The following is a 26,504-nucleotide window of genomic DNA, read 5'->3' on the forward strand; positions in this document are numbered from 1 at the left end:
CCTCCCGACTGAAGATAGCTGGGATAGGCTCCAGCACGCCCATGACCCTTGTGAGGAAAAGCAGTAAATAAAATGGATGGATGTATTATACTGCCCCCAGGTGGCCTAGGTGCGCATACCAGAAGGAGCAGCACAATATCCATTGAACCGAAGCAGAAAATGTGGCAAAAGCTGTTTAATTCTTGACATTATATGCACTGTGCAGTGCTAATTTTCTTATTAAAACCCATTATAAAAATTCCATTTTTTTTTGGGGGGGGGGGGGGGGGGGGGGCTTAGAAGGGATTAATGGTGTTTCTATGCATTTCAATGGGGAAACCATTATCAGATGCGCGCGTTTTGAGTTACGAGCGTGTTCACGTAGGGCATTGCACTCGTATCTAAAGGCGGCCCACTGTACATTCCTTTGGCTTCACCTTTCCGGGCTGGTGGGCGGAGTCGCTCCTCCTCTGCTCCGTTCTATCTCTGGTTTTCGCTTCCTGTTGAGTTTCCCTGTTTGTTGGAAGCCTGGACAGGAACTCCGAGCTCCCGCCCCATGGTCATAACACCGAGCCTGGAAAGCCTTCGAGCTGCCGATGATAGATCGAAAAACTCCCCCCATAAACTCAAAACTCGGACTTCGACCGTTGTTGGAAAAGGAGGAGGCGGAGGAGCCGACGGCGTGTCCGTCCGAATGGAGCTGCTGTCGGCCTAGTCGACTCTCGGTTTCCCGTAGCTAACCACCAACTCTCTTCTGCGGGTGAGTTTGGACTGATTAAACGGCGAAGTTAAGCTAGCAAACTTTGGGTGTAGTCCGCTAGCGCCGCCTGCTTGAAGGTTTTCCCACAAAAATAAAACAAAACTTAGTTTAACTGCGAATGTATCTGGGGTGTTACTTCTTAAATCGTATTATAATGTAAAAAAATAAATAAAATGGTGACCTTTTTTTTAAGGGTTGGAGTGGTGAGGCCGCGGCGGCGGCAGGCTCACCGCAGCGACATGTTGGGGGCAGTCGATTTCTCACTTCAAAGGCAAAACGGATAATTCTATTTAAATTCATGACATGTTTGGTTTGATTTATGTTTTTAACTCCATAATATGCACACAGGGATGATTGTTGATTCACCTGTCCGCGAACAGGGTAGGAAAGCAGTGTAAAAGCGTAGCTGTGGTTGATGATGCGTTCATGGGACTGTCCCTCCCGTTCACTGTGTTGCGTTGCGTATGGAAAAGAAAAAAATAACTACGAACAATACTGTGTAGTAATACAAACAAACAATAAAAAGAAGAATAAAGACAGCAGATGAACTTTTTAGTCACGTTATTTTTTTGGGGACATTTAAAAAATGTTTACCTACATTTTAAACTTAATACGGGTCAATTTGACCCGCTGCATGAGTAGTTGTTTTCGGTCGTCATAATGTAAACAATATAAGAAATAGAGGAAAAGGACAACGACAGCTAAAGTAGTTTTGTACTTTTTTTAATATTTAAAAAAATACATTTTCGACATTTTTAAGCTTTTTTTTAATCGGGTCAATTTGACCGCTGCATGTGTAGTAATTTTAGCCAGGTTTACATTTTTTTAAATAGATTTTTCAATTTTAAAACGTATCAGTTTGACCCGTTGCATGTGATTAATTTCAGGTCTTTAAAAAAAAAAAAAAAAAAAAAAAAAAAGTTTTAAGTACGTGTTCCGAATGTTTTAATTTGACGTCGGGGTGGAAGGAAGGCGTGTGGTAAGCCACATTACGTTTAGTGGAAGTGGTGCTGTCTTTTTTTCTTGTTTTTGTGGCCAAATCACCTCTTGAATGTAGCCTCGGAACAACACTTAAGCCAGCGATCCAACTATGTGACAGTGACACTTAAAAGTACTGAAAAGTGATTTGAAGGTTTCAATTCCCCCACTGTTCATTAGAAGAAAGTGCCAGTGTGGATAATACTGACACAAAACGACAGTCTGTTTCATTTGTTGTACACTACAAATGTTGTGTGGTTAGTCGCTTTCTTTAGAATTCTAAATTATATGTATCATAAATACAAGAAAAAGAAGGACAGCTAAAGATGTTTTATCCACAATTTTTTCTGTACATTTAAAACATTAAAAACGATACATATATAGGACAAAGACACACAAAAAACAAGGACAGCCAAAGAAGTTTTATCTCCATTTTATTTTACATTATTCAAATATATTTTCAACTTTTGCCCTCACCATGTTTTGTCACTTTACTCTTTATAAATGAAAAAAAAGTAAATAAAAACAAAACAAAACATACAAATAAATGTTTCTAGCTATTTAAACTTCAATTTGACCTGCTGCGTGTTAAGTCATTTTAAGTCTGCAAATTTGAAAAACAAATAAAAAAAATAAACATACAAAATAGGAGAATATATATATATATATTTTTAATGAGGACTGCAGAAGAGATTTAATCCACCTTTTTATTTACATGTAAAAAAATCGATCTTTTAAAACTTAAAACCAGGTTAATTTGACCCACAACACAATGAGTCATTTTTGATCTTTGGAAATGAAAAACAAAGATCACAAAAATATAATAAATAGAAGAAAATAACAAAAACAAGGAGAGCGCAGGATGTTTTGTCCACTCTCCCCCCCACCCAACCCCACCCCCTACATTAAAAAAAAAAAATATATATATATTTTTTTGATCAGAAATGTAAGAGGAGGGCTGTGAGAATCCTTTCGATGCAAACTGTCAGGAAGTTCTGTAATGCGCCGGAGTTTTTTTGGAGAAGTTGAAGGATGCCGATAGCTATAGAACAGGAAATGGAATGTACCGCCACAAAGAGAAAGCACTGGCAATGCCTTTGCAAGTCAAATGCGCTGTCCTGTTCAGGATGAGGATGAGTAGTTTTGCTTTATTTTAGTTTCATTACACAGTGGCACACATGTATTTTTACACTTGAATGTTTTTTTCAAAACATTGTTTGTACAGTTTACGTTGTCTTAAAATGACAACGTTGACATCAGCCAGCTTTCCTCGTATTAATTCGCGAACTTATTATCAGTTGTCATTCCACCAAAAGATTGCGCTGATTACATTTGAGCGCATCACCACGCTTCCTGTGATGTCACAAAGCGATGCAAATAGTTTTAACAAACGGGTGGGCGGTTGCTCGCTTCTGCGCTTGGCGCTGCCCGCGTCACCCACAGTCAGGCCACTCTAAGTAATAAGCCTCTTACCGTGCGGTGGCAGGAGCGAAACTTCTCGAGCTCATCTCTTTTACCAGAGGCGACACTTTGAGGTTACCCCTTCTCTTATTTATTTATTTATTTATTTTTACTCACGTTCTTATCTTGTGGAACCAAAACTGCTTTGTAAAAGACTCGCTTTGAAATGGGGAATACTCCAAAGCATCTTTTGGTGATGTTGACTTAAAACCTTTGGCGTATTTTCTTTGTGAAAGAGAACCTTTGGGGTGACTGCTTCTTAACATTCTTAACTTGTGTAACCAACATTATATACCCTGTGGGAGATTTCTGTATGGTTGAGCTCAAGATGAATGCTTTCTAAGCCATATGGGGAAAAAAAACTTACAAATAGCTGAGTGGAAGTGGTTCTTTTGCATCCCGTGCGTTTGAGTTGCACTTCCCTGTCTTGTCGCTTGTTGCAAGTAAGATTGGCAAAACTTTGCTTGTGTGGTCATTTTAGGTCTTCGCAAAGTCAAAAAGAATTTTAGAGATGTAAAAACAAATATTTTTTTCTTTGCTTTAACAATTTTTAGTTTGTTTTTTTTCTCAAAATTTTTTTTCTCAGTTTTCTTCACTTTTTTTTTTTTTTTTTTTTACATTTTTAAAACAAAAAATGTTTTAACAAATGTTTTTATATTCGCCCTAAGTTAGTATAAGCGAGAGTTAATTTCACTTGGACGTCTTCTGTTGGTGTTATGGTTCCCATGCATTTATTGATATATGCCCATTAATATATTTCATAATTCCCATTCTATATAGGTACGAAAGGAATTAAACTTGTAATAAAGCGAGCCAACTTTGATGTCCTCCTGTGACCTTCCGGGCCCGACATGCTTTGTTTGACTCGCTGATTGTTCGCTATCAGGGGGAAAGTAAGCAGTCAGCATCAATGTGATGAACCACAACGCTACACAATTTTGTTTGTTGTTGTTCTAGACCAGCGCTTCTCAAACTGGGGTCTCCCGTCCACAAAATCACTTGCAATAAATGAGCACGTCGTATCATTTAAATTAAAAACGTTGCATACCCACATGTGGGAGAGCAGTGTGTCAATAAAACAAGGATGCAAAACCGGTTACTCGCCTATACATTAGCCAGTTAAAAACTCTTTTGTGACGTATCATCATATAAATCAGATTTTCCTGCAAGGGTAGTCAAGTTTTTTTTTTTTAACTAAAAGCATGCTTTTTCAACAATAGTCCTTTTTTTTTTTTTTTTTTTAAGGATAAAGGTTTCTTTTCCCGAATAAAAAGTATTATATTACTAGAATGTAGTTGCATTTTTGAAATTTACTTGTAAAAATATGACTTTCTTCCTACGTTAAACTTTGACTTTAATATTTAATTTGGATTTTTCTCTCGAGAAAATACCATTTTAATCTCGTAAGATTTCGCCTTTTTACCCCCAAACAAAAATTTTAGTTCTTGTAAAGATTATTTTTTTTTTCTTGAAAAAATGTTACTTTATACCAGGCCTGTAGCTATCGAATGTTTTTAAAACAGTATTCTTTTAATTACCCCATTGAGTAATGGGATGAAAATTGGTTTTGTATAGCTAAATACCAAAACAAAGTGCATGGAAGGTGCAAGTATTATTATTGTCCACTTGGGGTCGCCATCCTCACATTCTACATTGTAATGTCTGTGACTTTTTGACAGTGTGTGGCTTTAAAAAGGCGGGGTCTTGGTTTGGTGAGTGACATGTGCATCAGCGAATGAGAGTGCAGTTGGCTGGAGTTTGTTAGGTTAGTGGCAGGCTTCCTAACTGGCTAACTGTTAGCAAGTCTGCGTGTTGAGTGACTGGGTGTCAGTTGTATGCTGGTGTATGAATGTGCTTATTACATGTTTCTTTTGTTGAATAAAGTGATTGAAAGTGCAGCGGTGGCCGTGTCTGTCCTTGACTACTAGTGGGGGCACTACAGTACATTCTAACTAGCGATAGTAGGCTAGATTAAATTAGCTAACAATGTTTACATTAACCTGTGTTGACTATTGTAAATGTGTTGCGTTAAAGACCTACTTTACACTCATGGCTCATTACTTTTCCTCTAAAAAATATGTCATCATAACCTTCTGACTTCTGACTTCTGTCAACTGTGTTTGCTTGACGAAAGTAGTAAATATGTTTTGTGTGTGTGTGTGTGTGTGTGTGTGACTCTTGCCGGCAGAATGACGACCACGGTCACCTTAGAGGATGCTCTCTCCAACGTGGACCTTCTGGAGGAGCTGCCGCTGCCCGACCAGCAGCCGTGCATCGAGCCCCTGCCCTCCTCGGTCATGTACCAGGTTAGCGTCCAACGGTCTTCACCTTTTACGTTACTCATTTTTACCTAGCACTATTTGGTACCTGGCCGCTGTGCTGTACACAGTTCTTGTGTTCAGACCACATAAATAGCAATAGTGCTTTGGCACCATCTGGTGGCATCTTGGTGCCAAGGGAACCATTTGAAGTGAGTTGAGGAGCTTAATTTACCCAAAAGTCGTTTTTTTTGCCACCATCTTGTGGCACCTATTGAGAATTACAAATCCTTTTGGAAGGAGGGCATCAATTGCTTGCATAGTTTTTGCTATTTGCGGCAGGGCTCGGGGTCTTTATCCCCTGGGGTTCATTGTATAACAGCAGGCAACTGTCCCCCAGACATCATCTGGAGCAGTTTTTGAAATCTGATTGGTTGTAGAAACTGTCCCATTGCTAATATAGTTTAAGTTACATTTCCATCAGTACAGATTGTGAAGACCCTGGGCAGGCTAGATTGACATGGCAACACACGGTTTGAAATCTGATTGGACAAAAAAAAATCCAACATCCACATACAGCAGCACAGCCAAGAGAAACACTATGGACAGTTACAAATAAATGAATAGAATTTCATGCACCAAATATTAGAATTCTAGGTTGTAATGTAGGTCAGTGCTTCTGATGGTGTTGACAGCCCACGCGTCTCATCGACGTCGTCTTTCCTTTTCTGTCGCAGCCCAACTTCAACACCAACTTTGAAGACCGCAACGCCTTCGTCACGGGCATCGCTAGATACATCGAGCAAGCCACCGTCCACTCCAGCATGGTGAGCTCCCTCACAGCTTTGAAACCATACAGTCCATTTGAATTCATTGTGCTCCCCAGCCCATAGGAAACAATGGCACTTGTACTAGTACTGTTTTTCGAGGCATTTTTACACTGATCACACCGATTAAAATATGGCACAAATATTAATGTTATTGTTGCTAACTTGCAGTCTTTGCTGTGGTTTCAGAGGACGAGTGTATGCCAGCGGGCGTCTTTGGCAGGGCTCAAAAGGTTTTGTGTCACATTGGGGGGTGGGGGTGGGGGTGGGGGTGTCATTGCTGGGTTTTGGACTCAAACAGCACTTTGTTTGGAAGCAGCAATGCCTCACTCTCTTTCTCCAGTTTCCCTGCCACCTCCTGAGAGTAAATGACTCACGCATGCCTGCTGCTTTTTGAAGTGTGTGTGTGTGTGTGTGTGTGTGTTAGAGAGAGAGCATTTGGAGGGCAGAGACTGAACACATTAAGTACATTGTTTATACAACTGTATCAAGATACCAAAATAGTGTGAAAAGTGCAACACCGTCAGCTTGTCTTCTTTTTAGGAAAGTCAACATCGATAGTTTGCCGCCTTTTTAAAAAATGTTTTTTATTTATTATTATTATTATTATTTTTTTTTTTTTTAAAGAAAAATCCAACACCAGTACTTTTGTCTTCTGATTAGGAACGTGTTTTGCTGATAGCTCGTCTTCTTGTTTGGAAAGCGCAACATCAATAGTTTTCCTTCTTAGGAAAGTGCAACATCAATAGTTGGTCTTATAGGAAAGTCCCAACATCAGTAATGTTTCTTTTTGTTAGGAAAGTGCAACATAAATGCGGACACGCAGACACGTGCAACAATTGCGCAATCATTTAAGTGCAACTGTCTTAACTATTGATGCTCTCGTATGAGACTCATTGAAAATAGTCCAGGTGTTAGGAATTCAAGGCAAATGGTGAACCTCATGAAGTGTTCAATGAGTGCATTCCGTTTTGACAACAGGCTTCATAGTGTTTGTTTATTTATTTATTTTGGTTTGTGGCTCTAGAATGAGATGCTGGAGGAGGGTCAGGAGTACGCGGTCATGCTGTACACGTGGAGGAGCTGCTCGCGTGCAATCCCCCAGGTAATCAGCACTAGTCTTCATCGTAGCACGACTCTCACTCACTCGCTGCTCTCCTGGCGCAGGTGAAATGCAATGAGCAGCCCAACCGAGTGGAGATCTACGAGAAGACGGTGGAGGTGCTGGAGCCTGAAGTCACCAAGCTGATGAACTTCATGTACTTTCAGGTACACAGTGCAAGTGAACTAGGGTTGCAGCTATCGAATATTTTCAGAATGGAGTATTCTACGCGTTATCTTATCGAGTAATTGGATAAGAATGGAGTTTGTGTCATTAAACACTATAACGTGCATGTGAGGTGCAGGTATTTATTTTTTTTGGTCCACTTTGAGATTGCCATTCTCATGTTCTACTGTAGTATCTGTGACTTTGAGTGTGTGTGAGACGTTAAAGGGCGGTCAAACACACAAATACCAAACTAAACTACGGCCCTCCCTATATGATCTAATCTCGCTATATTGCAGATTTGCACTTATTGCAGGTGGGTCTGGAACGTACCCCCTGCGATAAACGAGGCTTCCCTGTGTTAGAATGGACAAAGCCATATTACATGTTTTTTGCCTTTCTTTTCAGCGCACCGCCATTGACCGCTTCTGCGGGGAGGTGCGCCGCCTGTGTCACACTGAGCGGCGCAAGGACTTTGTGTCCGAGGCGTACCTGCTGACCCTGGGGAAGTTCATCAACATGTTTGCCGTGCTCGACGAGCTCAAGAACATGAAGTGCAGCGTCAAGAACGACCACTCTGCTTACAAGCGGTGAGAACAACCAATAATCCTACATACAATAAAAGCCTGGATCTGCACCTAAATATAGGAACATTTCAAACAGATGAAATATCATTAAAAAATAGTAACGTTTTAGGATTAATAAATATTAGTCAGAGTTTAAGAAGTCTGTATTGTTTGCACCTAAAAATGTCTTAATATTACCAATATGAATATTTTCATAACAAAGGGAAAAAAAATCCAAGTCTGCACCTAAATTAAGTAGAATTTAAAATATTATTTTAATAATAAAGTAAAGCAAGCTCAACTGTCAATATTAACAAAAAATACAAATATTTTCTAATTAACAGCTGTTGTTTAAGTCTGAATATTAACCTAAATTAAAGAAAATGTCAAAACAGATGAACTATTAAAAAAATACATTTTATTACTAACAAGGGTTTCGAAAGTCTGGATCTGCAGCTAAAATATAGTGTGGTGTCTAAACAATTCAACGTTACAAAAAGTGTGAAGATTTTGTTAGCAACAAAAGTTTTAACAAAGAAATACAATTTTTAAAATGTCAAAACATTAAATATTGTACAAATATTCATATACAGTATTATTTAAAAAGTAGTTAAAAATGTGCATATTTATCTAAAAGATGTTTAAAAAAATTACATCAGATTCTTCCCCTAAATAAAGGAAAAAGTCAAATGATACAAAATTAAATGTCCAAAGATTACATCTGAATTTTAACAAATTTAACAAACCATTTTATTTGATCAAAGACCTTTAAAAAGAAAAACATTGCATTGTTTTAAGATTGTTTCTGTATTTGAGGCGCAATCAGAGATAGAACAAACACTAGGTGGCAGCATCTGGCAACAATCCAATTCACACGCCTTGAAAGATGGAAATATCTGATCAAATGCTGTAAGATTTTGAGTTGAAACAAAACCCTCCTTCCTTGTTGTCTTCCAGTGCTGCTCAGTTTCTACGAAAAATGTCCGAGCCCTCGTCCATTCAGGAATCCCAGAACTTGTCCATGTTCTTGGCAAACCACAACAAAATCACTCAGGTTGGCCTCCACAACAACAAATGGCATCAATAGTGTTCAGCCTTGAAAAATGAGGCAATATTCAAAGTTGGAAACTTTCCACGGAAATTCATGGGCATTTATGAGAATGTACCAGGAGTTTACAGAATGTCAGTTATTTTAATATGGAATTCAAATGTAGTTTATGTTTAAGACATAATCCTCACTAAAACAACCATATTTCACGCAGGTACGGTTGTACCTTGACTTTCAAGTGCCCAAACTTTGTAATTGGAAGCCGTGTAGTGCTGAAATAATTACTCGAATAATTTCAATTTAAAAAAAAAAAAAAAAAAAAAAAGGGTGATGAAGCTTTGCAGGGGTTGTTTTTCCAACGACCCCAACTCGGGTATTACAAATGCAAATTTGCTAACGGTTAGCCAGTTTACAGACAGCCGCTAACCTGAGACACTCTAAAAAATGTCTGCTTATGACAAAACCATTTTTTTTATATCAATACTTGAATATGATACCTTTCCATTAAACTATCCTCAATTCCCAGTCAATTCTGTCACGTTCCCTTTGAGAGTTTCCGATTTGGAATATTTCCGAAATTCCCCATCTTAACTTCCCATGGAAATTTGCTGCAAATTTACTGCAGATGTTCCACCCATTTGCAATCCTAGTTTAGTTTGGTACATCTAAAAAAAAAAAAAAATCTGTATTTGTGTCCACACGCAGTCTTTGCAGCAGCAGCTGGAGGTGATCAATGGCTACGAGGAGCTCCTGGCCGACATCGTCAACCTGTGCGTGGATTATTACGACAACAAGATGTACCTGACGCCCAGCGATAAGCACATGCTGCTCAAAGTGAGTCAACAGGAAAGAATTTGCTCCGGTGTATTGTTTGTCCCCGGTACTGAAACCCCCCCACCGCCCCACCACCCCACCGTCCGACCAGGTCATGGGCTTTGGCTTGTATCTCATGGATGGAAACAGCAGCAACATCTACAAACTGGATGCCAAGAAGAGGATTAACCTGACCAAGATTGACAAGTTTTTTAAGGTATGAATAGTCGGTCACAGAACAAATGAAACTCCAAAGGTACCAATACGATAGCGCTTTATATTGTGGTACCTTGACTTATACATTCAGTGATCTTTTTTTTTTTTGAGTTTTCCCTCATTTCACCCTAATTATCCCGCATGTTCTTAGCATTTACGCTCCCTAAACGCGATCGATTCACTTGCCTCGTGTCGTTGGCAGCAACTGCAAGTGGTCCCTCTTTTCGGCGACATGCAGATTGAGTTGTCCAGGTACATCAAGACCAGCGCTCACTTTGAGGAGAACAAATCCAGGTGAGAGGAGACCGCACACGTGTAGCCATTTGGAATTGAACCATTGGAACGATTTCTATCCTGCCTTTACACGAACGAGTCTTATTTCAAACTGACACATGGGTCTTAGTTATAACTCACATTTGCACATGGGTCTTATTGCTGATGTTAGGTTTAGCCGTACATGCCCCTATATCCTGCTTTGTCTCCCATTCTGTGGTCTTTCCCTAACTGACACGACTTCCCTTGTCCCCCCACAGGTGGACGTGCACGTCCATATCCAGCAGCCCTCAGTACAACATCTGTGAACAGATGATCCAGATCCGTGAGGATCACATGCGCTTCATCTCTGAGCTCGCCCGCTACAGCAACAGCGAGGTGGGTATGGTAATATGGAGAGATTGATTTATTGGTGGGAGCTGTTACATTGTCCTTGAGATGCAGTGGCGGGCCAAAACGCAACATAATGGCACATAAGTGTGCTTGGCTGGGGCTTGTATCACACAATGTGGTTGATGAACTTAAACATGTATTCCATTGTGCTGTGAGAGGAGGTATGAGCAGTAGGCACGAGTGAGTGATTTTTACGGGCTTTTTCTTCTCTCAAAGTGAATCTGTACTTGATGTATATGAATGTATGTAATGATCCTTAGGTGGTGACCGGGTCAGGGCGTCAAGAGGCCCAGAAGACGGACACGGAGTACAGGAAGCTGTTCGACTTGGCCCTGCAGGGCATGCAGCTCCTGTCGCAGTGGAGTGCTCACGTCATGGAAGTGGTGAGTCTCACAAAATATAATCAAGTTATTGTTGGCATGTCAAGTAAAACTCCCCTTTTATAATGGGGGATAGAGACCGTACAAAAACCCGTCATACGTGCTTTAAACGACAACCCTTTTCTCTGCAGTATTCCTGGAAACTGGTTCATCCCACGGACAAGTACTCCAACAAGGAGTGTCCCGACAATGCTGAGGAATACGAGCGCGCCACCCGATACAACTACACCAGCGAGGAGAAGTTTGCCCTGGTGGAGGTGGGCTTTGTCATTGAGACGACGCCATGACAAAATCACACGTACTTCTGTCCGGCAATAGCTTTGATGGCACCGCTAGGAAACAAGCCCGTCCGTACGCGTCGTGTGACCGAGGCCGAGCGAATGAGCAAGCGAGCTAAATGGCTTGAATGATGATTTATATCCTTGTTGTCTCCCGCAGCGCCGTACTTTAATCGTGGGAAGTGTCGGTCTAAAAGATGTCACATGAGGAAAATTGCTTCCGAGAGAGATGAAATATCGGCCGTGATCAACACTTTTATATGAAGCAGCTGAAAGGGACACTTGGGTAAAAGTACAAGTATCGTTGCAGAAAATAACTTTGGTAGAAAATAGAAGTTAGTTGCCTGTTACCGGTACTTGAGTAAAAGTCGTAAAGTAGCTGACATTTTCCGTACTTATGTATTACGAGTAAGTATTGCAACTAGAAGTATTTTTAAAAAGGTGAGCGGTTAGAATTTTCATTGTTTTTTTTTTTGATGATGTCAACAAACAATTTCTTCTGATTTTATTATTTAGCCACCAGTAACAAAAGGCGGTTCGGGGAAATGGATGAAAAAAAGTACAATTTTATTTTGGAAATGTTAGTGGAGTAAAAGTGAAGTTGCTGGAAACAAAAATAAAGTCGAGATCCGTAAAAATTCAAGACTGATGTGCTCTTTTGACGCTAAAAATGGATAGCACGCTCTAGAGCTGACAATAGCTAACAGGCTAGTTATAAAATCAAATTACTCTTTAAGACACCCCAACCAAACCTTTTTCTGTACCTTCCACAAATCTGATGATGGCGTTTGACGGCCACTCGTTTTATCCTCTTCACCCACAGGGTCCGCTTGGTTAAATTCATGTTTTGAAAAAAACCCAACATTTTTGGGTTCTGGTGGAGCAACCACAAACTTGTTTCATTGTTTTTCAGTTGGAGAGACTCGATAAGCTTTATGGAAACGGTCGTATTGGGTGTTTGCCTCTGGCAGGTGATGGCCATGATAAAGGGGTTGCAGGTGCTGATGGGTCGCATGGAGAGCGTGTTCAACCACGCCATCCGCCACACCATATACTCGGCCCTGCAGGACTTCTCGCAGGTGACGCTGCGCGACCCGCTGCGCCAGGCCATCAAGAAGAAGAAGAACGTCATTCAGAGGTGGGCCGGATACAAACGCATGCGCTGTCGATTACGTTCTTTAATCGATCGAGCCCACCGAACATTTACATTAAGAGTCCTGTAGTACTGATTTAGCAATTTTGTTTTTTCCAAAAAATGGTTAAAATGTACAGAGGGTGTAAAAGTACAATTTTGATTACATATTCAAAATAATATTTAGAATGCCAAATTAGAATAACATGCAATGTAACATTAAGGACGGACACTTGCGTGCTTATATTGCTGGCCTTTTGCATTTACATTCTTCTAGTCTAGTGCATGTTTTTACATATTTTGTAAAATAATTTTTAAGTCAGAAATATTTGGTAAACTTACATCATAAAAATAAACATTTAATACAAAATATTGAATTTGAAAACATTTCCATCTATTTTTATTCATTCATATCTTGAAATAATAATTTATATATTGTATATAAATAGTAAAATAAAAAATAGTAAAATAAAACACAAATTATTTGTTGATTAATTATAAATCAATTATGTTTAAGCAAATTTAAATTATAATTTATTAAAATCAAGAATAGAATATATTAAAATAAAATATAGATATTATGGTTAAAATAAGCACAATTTCCATGCACGTTTTTCTTAAGTGATCTGTCACAAAAAGTGCATTTAAAAAATAATAATAATCACGTGTGGCCCAAAAGTGACGTGACATTAAAAGGTCGATACACCCCTGTTCAAATGCCAGGTATTTGTGATATACAAAAATTCATTTCAAAACCTTTTCTACCGTTAGTATGACCTATAACATGTCCAACATAAGGTTATAAAAAAAAAAAAAAAAAAGAGCAAGCAAAAATAAACGACTGAGATAACTTGGTTGCACAAGTGTGCACACCCTCTCATAACTGGGGATGTGACTGTGTTCAGAATAACCAATTACATTCAAACTCAGGTTAAATTGGAGTCAACACACACCTGCCAGCATTTCAAGTGCCTCTGATCAACCCCAGCGAAAGTTCATCTTTTCTAGTAGGCTTTCCCTACCATTCTTTCTGCTCCCGCTCCCCAGTGTCCTCCAGGCCATCCGGAAGACGGTGTGCGACTGGGAGACGGGCCGTGAGCCCCACAACGACCCCGCCCTCCGCGGGGAAAAGGATCCCAAGGGTGGATTCGACATTAAGGTCCCACGACGAGCCGTGGGACCCTCCAGCACTCAGGTGACACCTCCTCGTCCACGTGCATGACCCGCCACTAATTTTGGCCAAACTAATGTGTTCACCATCACGCCAAAGCTTTACATGGTGAGGACCATGTTGGAGTCCCTCATCGCCGATAAAAGCGGCTCCAAAAAGACCCTGCGTAGTAGTCTGGAGGGACCCACCATCCTGGACATCGAGAGGTTTCACCGCGAGTCCTTCTTCTACACCCACCTGCTAAATTTCAGCGGTGAGCTGCCACAAGGCACCCCCATAGACCTTTTCAGTGTCGTAAGAGACCACCACTAGTAAACAAACACTTCTATGTGATTTGACCCAGGCACAGCGATTGAGAAAACAGCAAAAACCACTTGATGATTTTAGCCTTCTTTACAGTTGTAGTTGGAATGTGTGCATGTTACGTAAGGTAAATTGCACGGAAGCGCGGCAGCTGTTTTTTTTTTTTTTTTTTTAAACATTTCAACAGGTAAATTTATTCAAAAATAAATGTGGTGGAAATTCAGACATAATTAACATTATCGTTGAGGGACTGGCTAGTTAATTGACTTTTCTCTTGCTCGAATTAATGACACAGATGTGCTCTTCTGATCTTTTTTGTCATTGTTTTCAGTTCAGGTAAGCGGTAGTCACTCACTTGCTACCACCAGCAATTGTTTAGAACTGGTCTCGCTCTCTCTCTGTCGACTTCTTTGTAGAAACCTTGCAGCACTGTTGTGACCTCTCCCAGCTGTGGTTCAGGGAGTTCTTCTTGGAGCTGACCATGGGCCGCAGGATCCAGTTCCCCATTGAGATGTCCATGCCGTGGATCCTCACAGATCACATTCTGGAGACCAAGGAATCTTCCATGATGGAGTGAGCACACCTACTCGCTTTGTTTTTGTTTTTTGTCTTTGTCCGAGATTCAAAGATGTGTTTATTGACTATTTCATTGAAGGCACACTTTGAAGATTTGTGACGTGGTTCATAAAATTCCTTCTATTTCAGGTACGTGCTGTATCCCCTGGATTTGTACAACGACAGCGCCCACTACGCTCTGACCAAGTTCAAGAAGCAGTTCCTCTATGATGAAATAGAGGCTGAGGTAATTCATTTCCCATTGCGTCTGTTTGTGGCCAACTAACCCAACAACGGGGATGAGCTGTTTTTTTTTTTTTCCCCCCCCCTCTCCTCATCCTTTCTTCACTTTGTTCTTTCAGGTGAACTTGTGCTTCGATCAGTTCGTCTACAAGCTGGCCGATCAGATATTTGCCTACTACAAGATCCTTGCTGGAAGGTAGCTCGAACACATTTACTCCATGGAGCTAGAATACTGTCATTTAAAAAGAAATGCTCGTATTGCAGATGATCTACAGTGAACTATGCATTGTCACTGTACAAGTAAATTGAGTTACCAAGTTGTCATGGTACCACTGTGTTGTTTTTGTTTTTTGTCTGTTTTCAATGCGGGCATTCTCCTCCTCCTCCTCTTCTCTCACAGTGGTCCATTGATAAGAAGTGTTTGATTCCTTTCAGCCTCCTGCTGGACAAACGTTTGCGGGCTGACTGTAAGAACCAAGGCGCCAACATTCCCTGGCCGGACTCCAACCGCTATGAGACCCTGCTGAAGCAGCGCCATGTCCAGGTACCTACAACTATATATATTTACAAAAAACTGTCATTTGATCAAAGCAAAGCTGTTGGGGTTAAATGGCTTGAACGGTGATTTGAGCCTTCTTCTGTAGATTTGGTCGCACCATTCTTTTGAGGAGGTACAGAACGACAATGGCATACCATAGTTTCGTATGCAGTAAAGGTTGACAGTGACTCGAGATGTGCTATTTGCGAAAAACAATGATCGAGATGGCGCTCGGCGCTCTGCCTCTCACTCGCTCTCGCTCTCGCTCTCTGAACGTGCAGGAGGAGTAGGTTGCAGTGGAAAAAATGGCGTCTTTCAACCATTAAAAAAAGATGGACTCTCTCAAGTGCTACAAGATGAGACTTCTAATCGCACAAGTTGAAAAAAAGACCAATTTGGTCACAGTCTCGAGTCCTGAGACATGGTTAACATGATCATGGAGGGAGCGAGCGCCTCATTATTGACTTTCCTGAAATGGTTAACGTGCTAATGTTTGGTTAAATTACTCAAAGACCACCCAAGCTAACATTTGATTATACATACCTCCTGAGAAAAAGTCTTCCACAAAGCCAGTGATGCAGTTTTCGTTCTCAGTTTATCCCTTTTAGAAGTGGCTTCTCCGCCACTGGACAGTCTTGCGATCGTCTATGCAAAACTATTTATGATGGCCACTCAATTTATTCTCTCCACCCACAGGTTGTGCTGGATGGATTCGATTTTATTTTAAAGTAAATCAAAAAACTAAAGGAAACATTTTTATCTGGTGGCGCAACCCCAAGCGCTACATGTTTCTGTCATTGTTTTCCGTTCAGGTCAGCAGTATTCCTTGACCTTTCTGGCACCGATTGTCTACCGACATGAAACGGCCTATAGCGTTTTTTTTTTCCCCCCACCTCGCTAACATATCGGCCTTGCGCAGCTCCTGGGCCGCTCCATTGACCTGAACAGGCTCATCACTCAGAGGGTCTCGGCCGCGCTGTACAAGTCCATGGAGCTGGCCATCAACCGCTTTGAGAGCGAGGACCTCACTTCCATCATGGTAAGCAAATACCTGCTCCAAAAGACAGGATGACGATGTGTTGAGGCACTCACCTCACCAACATGGGGACCTTCCCTCCATCTACTTTGCATCAATCTTTGTGACACACATTTTCTTTTTGGGAACAAAGGGGTTGAAGGAGACACTATGCGTTTTTCTCACCATTTCAAACAGTTCCCACGTGGCTTAGTATTTGTTGCATACATTTGTCACATTTGAAATATGAATATAAAATATGTCCTAGGCCAGTGATTCAAGTGTCACCTACAAAATGCGTAGCAACGATCATTAGAAGTAAATTCCGGAAGTGTAGTTTGCACAAGTGCCGAGTGCTTTTAGTCCGAAAAAGTATATTATTGTCAGCCACAATAATCTACTTCGTTCTTCGCCGCTCGAAGGAACTGGAAGGCCTCCTGGAGATCAACCGCCTGACGCACAAGCTCCTCTGCAAGTTCTTGACGCTGGACAGCTTCGACGCCATGTTCCGTGAGGCCAACCACAACGTGTCGGCGCCGTACGGCCGCATCACGCTGCACGTCTTCTGGGAGCTCAACTACGACTTCCTGCCCAACTACTGCTACAACGGCTCCACCAACAGGTAGCGGGAGCACGGGAACGGCTAGTGACTTGTTACAGCGACGTCCGTCTGGTGCGAGTTCTGACTTTTTGTGCTCAGGTTCGTGCGCACCGTCCTGCCTTTTTCTCAGGAGTTCCAGAGGGACAAGCCGCCCAACGCTCAACCCCAGTACCTGTATGGCTCGAAGGTCAGTGGCACTTTTCCCACCCGTTATACATACAACCTCGGGTTAGGTCGCCGTCGGAGGGGCGCTAAACTCGTAAACTGAGATCCTCCTGTCTTTGAGGAAATACGGTAGGTTCTTGGCCTATTCACACGGGAATCCAACACGGACTCTCATCCACAACTGCTCCACTTTACCTTACTCACTAGGATGAAGAGATTCACTCATGCAGATTAAAAGACTGAATGAAGCAGTCAATTTGAGTTGGCTAGGTTTTATTTCCTGACACATAGGATTCCAGAATAATCCATAATACAATACAACATCATTCGTCGGGCCAGACAATACGGCGATGACCTCAATCCAATCGCCTCAAACTGGCTCGCTCCCAGACAGCCGAGCCAGCGTCCTGAGCTCGTGGAGGCCGCGCCGGTCGCCGTTATCGCAGCTGCCCCTGGGCGTGCAGAGCCGGCCGGCCGAGGAGCGACCCGCCCGGACCGCGTCGGTCACCGCCGAGCGTCCTCGTCCCCCGCCGACGCCCCCCCGACCCGTGCAGGCGCCGTGCGGGCACCCCCGCAGCAGGACGCCGGCGATGACCAGCAGCAAAAGGCAGCAGGTCAGCCAGGCGCCCGTGCCCGGCTCCCAGCCGGCCCGGTCCCGCCCCTCGCCGCTGTCGTTCGGCGTCATGAACGCCTGGCACTGATCCCGCGCCGGGTTGGCGGCCTGGCACGTGACGCACAGTAAGTAGGTGGTCTGCGGGAGCAAGTTGGCCAGGTGGGTGGCGGTCTGGCTGACGGGGATGCGCTCTTCGTGCATGAAGCTCTTGCGCTTGAAGGCCACGAGCAGGCTGTTCCAGTTGGGGCTGTACATGACGCTGTAGAAGGTGTCCAGGCAGCCGGCCGACGGCGGCCAGCTCACCCTGGCAGAGGTAGCTGAGATGTTATAGACTGCGACCCCCATGAGAGTAAAAATGCTTCCTGTCAGGGAAAAATGATAACCCCATTAGTAGGAAAGGTCTTTGACAATAACGCGAGATCAACAGTTCAAATACAACCCGATGGCTGGCCCACACAAACAACGAACGACTCCCCCGCCAGCCAAGCAGTAACACAATATCAGCGCGATATCCGAAGTACCGCGAGAATAACCCATGCCTCATTTTGCCATTCATTACAAATGTCAATAGGATGAGGACGGGGCGACGGGATTGTAACAATGCCAGAATAATAAGCATTCTGTCCGGGGGATTGTCTGGAATAAAGCCCTAGTCAGCTCAGCGGTGGGATTAAATGACATAATCCCGCCTGGTGATTTGCCACGAGCTCATTGAGTCGCCGCCAAACATTTGAGTCCTTTTAGCATATCCTAGTTATTGCCCAAGATCATTGCTTGGCAAGCCTTTTACACAAAGTTCCACCTAGAAAAACCAAACAAAACCAACCAAAAACGTAGCTGTCTTAAAACCACCATCATGACCGACATTATTTGATGATTGAATTAAGTGGGGAAAAAAAATGAAACGCGTAAAAATTTCAACTTGGACCTAATTAAATGCATAACAGCAAACCGTTGTTAAAAATGAAATGCAAATTGATTAACCGTTAGTTAAATACAACTGATCTATCTGCACTCAGGCAGTGACTCTTTCATGCGCCACTCGTGTTTTTGAGAATCACCATCAAATTATGTCCAAGGGCACCCGGCGTCTTGGAAAATAGGGTTTGCCGTCGACTGTAAAACACACACTTCCATGTGGAATATGAAAAACACATTCAGGGTTTTGAGCAATAAATGACAGCACGTGGGACTTACCTCTCCAGGCTGTCAGATTATCCCGAGTCACATCTGGGATGACGCCGTCGACGGGCAGCGCAGACGAGCGCGCCCTCGTTTTAGCCGCCGCGGTCGGGGGTGTGCGCAGCCGCCGACGGAGTGGGGCGGGGGAGGTGAGGTGAGGTGATGTCCTGTGGTGGATGGCTGAAAAGAGAACGGTCCCAAACTCCAAACGTTATTATGAGATTGACGGGAAAGCGAGCATCTGGTCCTAAAAAGCAAACAAATGAGCAGCTTTGTAGGGAATATTTGAACAATTTTACAAAGGATCATTCCCAAATTGATGCTGATAAGCAGACTGCTTCATTTTTTTGTATTCAAAAAAGAAATCATAAGCTGATCTGCTGCTCTCCACATCCATGATTTGTCCCACAGTGACACCTTGCGAACGAAGAGTGCATGTGACGCATCCATCGCCCACTTCAACCACAAGTATACGCATATTTGTTGAAATTTTTGCTGATTTATTCAAAAAGAAAAACTGCAATATCACACAGCCATAAGTATTCAGATGCTTTGCTGTGACACTCATATTTAACTCATTTCTTCTGATCATCCTTGAGATGGTTCGACACCTTCATTGGAGTCCAGCTGTGTTTGATGGTACTGATTGGACTTGATGAGGAAAGCCACACCCCTGTCTAGATAAGACCTTACAGCTCACAGTGCATGTCAGAGCAAATGAGAATCATGAGGTCAAAGGAACTGCCTGGAGAGCTCAGAGACAGAACTGTGGCAAGGCACAGATCTGGCCAACGTTAAAAGAAAAACGTCTGCTGCACTTACGGTTCCCAAGAGCACAGCGGCCTCCGTAATCCTGAAATGGAAAACGTTTGGGACGACCGGAACCCTTCCTAGAACTGGCCGTCCGGCCAAACTGAGCAATCGGGGGAGAGGAACCTTGGTGACAGAGGTCAAGAAGAACCCAAAGATCACTCTGGCTGAGCTCCAGGAATGCAGTCAGGAGATGGGAGAAAGTTCTAGAAAGTCAACCATCATTGTAGCCCTCCACCGGTCAGGGCTTTATGGCAGAGTGGCCTGACAGAAGCCTCTCCTCAGTGCGAGACACATGAAAGCCCGCATGGAGCTTTGCTAAAAAAAAAAAACACCTGAAGGACTCCTAGATGGTGAGAAATAAGATTCTGTGGTCTGATGAGACCGAGATAGAAATTGTTGGCCTTAATTCTAAGTGGCAAGTGTGGAGAAAAGCAGGCACTGCTCATCAGAGTCCCAAAAGTGAAGCATGGCGGTGGCAGGATCGTGCTGTGGGGGTGTTTTTCAGCTGCAGGGACAGACAGGGAGACTGGCTGCAATCCAAGGAAAGATGAATGCGGCCAAGTACAAGTAAGGGTAACCTGGACGAAAACCTCCTCCAGAACCTCAGACTTGGGCGAAGGTTCCCCTTCAAAAAAGACAATGACCCTAAGCACACAGCCCGTGACTGTTCTTGAATGGCCCAGCCAGAGCCCTGACTTAAACCCAATTGAGCAACTCTGGAAAGACCTGAAAATGGCTGCCCACTGACGTTCCCCATCCGACCTGACAGAACTGGAGAGGATCTGCAAGGAGGAATGGCAGATGATCGCCAAATCCAGGTGTGGAAAACTGGTTGCATCATTCCCCAAAAGACTCATGGCTGTATGAGCCCAAAAGGGTCTGAATACTTGTGGCGGTGTGATATTTCAGTTGTTCTTTTTGACTAAATCTGCAAAAATGTCAACAATTCCATATTTTTCTGTCAATATGGGGCGCTGTGTGCACATTAATGTGGGGAAAAATGAACTGAAATGATTTTAGCAAATGGCTGCAATATATTAAAAAGAGTGAAACATTTCAGGGGGTCTGAATACTTTCCATACCCACTGTATTTCTGGGATCCTGTCCTCTTGTTTTGTTTTTTTTTGTGTTGGGAGGAAGTTCCATTTAGACCGAAGTTGTGCTTTGCCACCGTCTGTAATTTCCAATGTATTAGGGTGGGCATCAGTTACTCGTGGATTTTCCCTCTTCGCCCACCGTGCTTTTTGTTTTAACTTCCTGATGCCGCTCCTCCTTGACCGTTTTCTCCCTCCGTGCGGCGGCAGACGCTAAACCTGACGTACAGCAGCATCTTCAGCTGCTACCGCAACTTCGTGGGCCCGCCGCACATCAAGGTCATGTGCCGGCTGCTGGGCTACCAAGGCATCGCCGTGGTGATGGAAGAGCTGCTCAAGGTGGTCAAGAGCCTGGTACGTCCTATCGAAAGCCTCGCGATTGCGACATCGGGGCGGCTCGGCGTACCTAATGAAGTGTCCGCCGCCCGGCCGGCCTCCGCAGCTCCAGGGCACCATCATGCAGTACGTGAAAACCCTGATGGAGGTGATGCCCAAAATCTGCCGACTTCCTCGCCACGAGTACGGCTCGCCAGGTTCGTGTGTGCTCTCGTTTGCGTATTTTGTAGCGCTACTTTGCATGCAAGCAGGAGGAGGACTTGCATGCAAAGAGAGAGAAATAATAGAAAACGTTGGCACTTCCATCCCTTTCCTCAGAAACAAGACATTGAAAGCGGACGCAATTCGATTCGGTCTGTAACATGGCAGACAATTGCCCAAAATGTTGATCATTGTTTTCCAAAATAAAAAGTCTCCTTTGGATTAAACACAAAGATGGATCGGTCTGCTTTCGTGGAGGACTATAGAAATCTTACTGTTGAAATTCCGAGCATTGGGACAATTGAAAGCGCGTCGATAAGCGATTCATGGATGAGTTGTCGATGAATTGTTTTAGCGCCACGTCTTTGTTAGGAATCCTGGAGTTCTTCCACCACCAGCTGAAGGACATCGTGGAGTACGCCGAGCTGAAGACGGTGTGCTTCCAGAACCTCCGGGAGGTGGGCAACGCCCTCCTCTTCTGCCTGCTCAGCGAGCAGAGTCTGGTACGAGCGCCGCCACTCCCTCCGCAGCGCCGCTCGTTCAAATTGAAATGACGTCGTTCGTTTGGCGTCGGGGAGATGATGATGTTACACGAAGTTGCCGACGTAACACAAAAAATTGGATACATGATGTTGTCTGGTAGAAAACAAAAAAACGTTGTTGGATCTCGAATGAAAGACATTCAAGGGATTCCAAAATTGGGTCGTCGCACGTCAACTGCCCCAAAGTGGCCACGATAGCGCGCCTATAAACGACACGATTAATGGGGGACACAAATGGCCGCCGGACGGTGATGCGTGTCGTTGTGCAGTCGCAGGAGGAGGTTTGTGATCTGCTGCACGCGGCGCCTTTCCAGAACATTCTGCCCAGAGTCCACGTCAAAGGTAAACCGCCACCACGCTAATCCAACGTTTTGTCTCCTCAGTATGCAAATCATCCCACGTGAAGGTGGTATTCAGTGACTACAGTAGAAACTAAAAAGAATGACATGCACATAAGTAGAATGTGACTCGGACTTCAACCACGGTAATAACGAGAGCGTGAAATGAATATAACCAACTACAATACGAGAGGAAAATCAAATTGCAATCGCCTTCAACACAGCAATAAGAATATAGGATAAAAAGTGCAGCTATTCAAATGGAAAAGAAACTGCAAAAAGTACTGTTCATGTAATAATGATTGAAATAATGCAATCGATGTAAACTAAATGAGCTAATAATCAAAAGCCTTAATAAAATACATTGCATACAAATATATTTTTAACTAAATGAAATGAACAAACATATGTTATTGTGAAATTAGGAAAGTAACATTAAATGTGTTAATACAAATCTTGAGTATGAACTAAATACAACAGGAAAAAAGATACAGTTAATGTAATAACAATTGAAATCATTGAATGGATAAATATAAATCTCAAGTCCAGTAAAAAGATGTGATTCAATTGTTTACAATTATTCAATGTATTACGCGTACCTTTAAGCAGAGTAATATTGTTACATTCATGTCGTCATAAACAATGCGTAAAGTTGATAGAAAAGGGCTAATTGAATGAATGAAAATTCTATTATTGAAAATCAAAATTAGATACAAATATAATTGAATTGATTAAAAAACATGAGGGTTAAATAGATACAAATGAACTACAACCTTAGTAATAACGATTTTGTTCAATTAAAAAAAAAAAAAAAAATACTCACACCTTGTCAAAAGAATAGAAAAGTAATATAATGATGAATAAATGAAAACAACCCAGTTCACAAAATACAAAAATGAATATCTGAAATGTACGTCGTAATCCTGTTGTTTGTCGAGTCAGAATGTGTGCGCAGGTGTATTTAATGAAGGGGCCGTGCGTGCGTGCGTGCGTGTTGACAGAGGGCGAGCGTCTGGACGCCAAGATGAAGCGTCTGGAGGCAAAGTACACGGCGCTGCATCTGGTTCCTCTCATCGAGCGTCTCGGCACGCCACAGGTACGCCGTCGTTACGTGGGCCGTCCAATGCGCCCGTTCGTCGTCCCTGACCGCGGGAATTAGTGCGCCGTGAGTCGTGTTGTTTCTTATCAAAACTGCTTTGAAACATGTATCTAGGTAAAAAAAAAGTATTTTCCATTTTTGAGTGCAATGCGTTTTGATTTGAGTCATCAGTTTTTGTATTTTGACTACATTTATGTTCACCGTTAATGTTCAAACTGTGCATAATGTTGCAGGCCCACTATGTTAATGTTGGTTATGACGGTGGTCCTTTTTTTGTTTGAGAACCGCTGTTCTGGTTTGTCGTTTCCCCCCCCCCCGACGGCAGCAAATCGCCATTGCTCGCGAGGGCGACCTGCTGACCAAGGAGCGTCTTTGCTGCGGCCTGTCCATGTTCGAGGTGATCCTGGCGCGCGTCCGCGGCTTCCTGGACGACCCCATCTGGCGCGGCCCGCTGCCCAGCAACGGTGTCATGCACGTGGACGAGTGCGTTGAGTTCCACCGCCTGTGGAGCGCCATGCAGTTCGTCTACTGCATCCCCGTCGGCGCGCACGAGTTCACCGTCGAGTGAGTGCCGTACCCTCGCCACAGTGGAGGGAAATAACCAAGGGAAAATACTTGCTTACTGTACTTGAGTAGATTTGTGTTTTGTAGAATTAGACAGCAAAATGTTCGCTGACTTAATGCTAACGGAAATGATCAGAGATGACAATTATTCCAAGCCTCCAAACAACTGGGAGCAACAGCACATACAACAAAACACAAAATGTTCAGCCAAACCACAGAAAAACAAATGTCCGCTAGCTTCATGCTAACACATAATGCGAAATGCCACGGATGGGCTTAATTACAAACCTTCAAACAACTGCTAACTTAACCATACGTAGAGCAACAAACGAAAAATGACGTTTGCGCCATCTGGTTCCGGTCCGGTTTTCAGGCAGTGCTTCGGCGACGGCCTCCACTGGGCGGGCTGCATGATCATCGGCCTGCTGGGCCAGCAGAGACGCTTCGACATCCTGGACTTCAGCTACCACCTGCTCAAGGTGCAGAAGCACGACGGCAAGGACGAGATCATCAAGAGCGTAGTGAGTACTTTCCTGTACTGTGAAGCCCCCGGTACACCTTGGACTGGTTGCCAGCGCACACGCATTCAAACCTGTGGACAATTTAGAGCCTTCAGTGGAGCTATTGGGCATGCTTTCGGAATGTGGGAGGAAGCTCGAGAAAAGCCACACACCAGCATGTTGTTAATTAGTCTTTTTTTTTCAAGTTAAAAAAAAACAAACATTTTGCATTAATTTAAAAACAAAAATGTTTAAATCATTTCAAAATTCCTTTTTTAAGTTTTGCTTTAAAAAATGCATCTATTTTTAATTTATTATATATTTAAAATGATCAATGTTTGTAATATGAAGAATAATTGAATCTTTTTTTACTCAATTTTAATAAATTCAACTTTTGGCATTTCTTTGTCATCGTTTTATCACCTACAAATTGAGTTATTTCCTGAATTTGTATTTTTAGAATTTTGGCAAGTTGTATTTTTTTAGTCAGTTGGGGAAAAAAAATTATTATTTTCTTTCTAAATTAATGTTGAATGAAAACGTTTTTTTAAAGAATGAATTAAAAAATATTTTTCTCAATTTAATAATGTATGAGATTTCAAATAATTTTTAATAAAACAATTTTCACTCCAAAAATATTTTCTAAAAAAAATATATTTAAAAAAAACGAACTGTTAAAAATAATTTTTAATTTAAATGTTAGTTTTTTTTTGTATTCAAATTTAAAAAAACATGATCGACTTCACCTATTTTGATTACGCACTATGGGATACACCGTGCTTGACTACAAGCATCCATCTCGTCTTGTTTTTTTTTCTCCCCAGCCGCTGAAGAAAATGGTGGACCGCATCCGCAAGTTCCAAGTGCTCAACAACGAGATCTTCGCCATCCTGAACAAGTACCTCAAGTCGGGGGACGGCGAGAACATGCCGGTGGAGCACGTGCGCTGCTTCCAGCCGCCCATTCACCAATCACTGGCCAGCAGCTGAGCGCAAACGGCAAGAATATCCTCTTACCTGTACAACAGAAATATTACAAATATTCCCATTTTTTGACTTTGTTAGCAAAGACCACTGAGTTGTATTCCCGCAATAAACTTTTTGTATTCACACGTGCCTTATCGGGAAATAGATATTTGTTTTATACTTCTAGATAGATGACTTTTTAAGAGATTAATATTTAAAAGCTTTGTGATGGTGGAACATTAGAGGTGAGGTGAAGGTTGTTTTTTTCTTTTCATATTCTGCATGCCGAACGCATTTCTATTCACTGTGCCTTGACTTTTAATCATCCTTTTATTATTTCAATAAATATGTAACAAATCTGTTGATTCATCGTTTGTCAATTAAAAACAACACAAATAGTAACTTTCAAGTACCACAACAATTTGTAGTGATGGCAAAACGTCAAAGAATATAAAGGATCTTTCCAGTGTGTGAAAATGGGGGGGGGGGGGGGTCCTGTTTATGCTGCGGGTCAAATTGACCCATTTTAATGTTTAAACAAATAAAAGGGTTTTTTTTGGTGTAAAATAAAGTAATCTACATATTCAATAGAAAAGCTTCATTTCATATATTTTCAAGTTTTTAACCCTCCTGTGATGAGTACACCAAAAATGTTCATGGGTCAATGTGACCCGTTGCATGATTAATGCAGGACAGGTGAAATGTAGTGGGAATGAGAAAAGAACAAACCGCAGTAGTTTTTTCTTTTTTTAAATAGGGACAGTTTGACCCACAGCATATGTCAGAGGTTTAATTAATGAGATGTTTTGTGGATTTTCTTTTCAATGTTTCCCATCTGACACATGGATAAAGAACCCTTTTCTTATGTTGTGGTTCAAATTGACCCGTTAGTATTCTACAAACTTGGGAATCGATTGTGGTTGCCAACAAGCAACCATTCTTTGAACATTTCCTTACTAAACATTGACCTGTTCAAAACGTGCCTCATTATTATATATCTTAATTATGTAAAAAAAAAAAAAAAGATTAAACATGCA

General features: G+C 42.3%; 2 protein-coding genes across 2 annotated transcripts; one reads left to right on the plus strand and one right to left on the minus strand.

Annotated features, from left to right (window-relative positions):
* Positions 1–472: 472 nt before the first annotated feature.
* On the plus strand, positions 473–25,826 carry cyfip1 (cytoplasmic FMR1 interacting protein 1). Its single transcript, XM_061779349.1, has 31 exons — positions 473–739; positions 5,367–5,484; positions 6,174–6,263; positions 7,291–7,368; positions 7,431–7,532; positions 7,939–8,120; positions 9,054–9,150; positions 9,850–9,978; positions 10,070–10,174; positions 10,376–10,467; positions 10,707–10,824; positions 11,100–11,222; positions 11,351–11,476; positions 12,469–12,635; positions 13,677–13,824; positions 13,900–14,053; positions 14,520–14,676; positions 14,809–14,905; positions 15,021–15,097; positions 15,337–15,445; positions 16,359–16,478; positions 16,877–17,076; positions 17,155–17,242; positions 21,133–21,276; positions 21,365–21,455; positions 21,832–21,962; positions 22,271–22,343; positions 23,341–23,435; positions 23,764–24,002; positions 24,376–24,523; positions 25,327–25,826. Exons 2-31 carry the CDS (start codon positions 5,368–5,370, stop codon positions 25,489–25,491), a joined length of 3,762 nt encoding a protein of 1,253 aa, XP_061635333.1. The 5' UTR covers positions 473–739; position 5,367; the 3' UTR covers positions 25,492–25,826.
* On the minus strand, positions 17,478–19,485 carry LOC133480770 (fibronectin type III domain-containing protein 9). Its single transcript, XM_061779355.1, has 2 exons — positions 19,031–19,485; positions 17,478–18,195 (listed from the first exon to the last, which is right to left on the minus strand). Exon 2 carries the CDS (start codon positions 18,176–18,178, stop codon positions 17,591–17,593), a length of 588 nt encoding a protein of 195 aa, XP_061635339.1. The 5' UTR covers positions 18,179–18,195; positions 19,031–19,485; the 3' UTR covers positions 17,478–17,590.
* Positions 25,827–26,504: the final 678 nt, after the last annotated feature.

Source organism: Phyllopteryx taeniolatus, chromosome 7, assembly GCF_024500385.1.
Source record: "Phyllopteryx taeniolatus isolate TA_2022b chromosome 7, UOR_Ptae_1.2, whole genome shotgun sequence".
NCBI classification, from domain to species: Eukaryota; Metazoa; Chordata; class Actinopteri; order Syngnathiformes; family Syngnathidae; genus Phyllopteryx; species Phyllopteryx taeniolatus.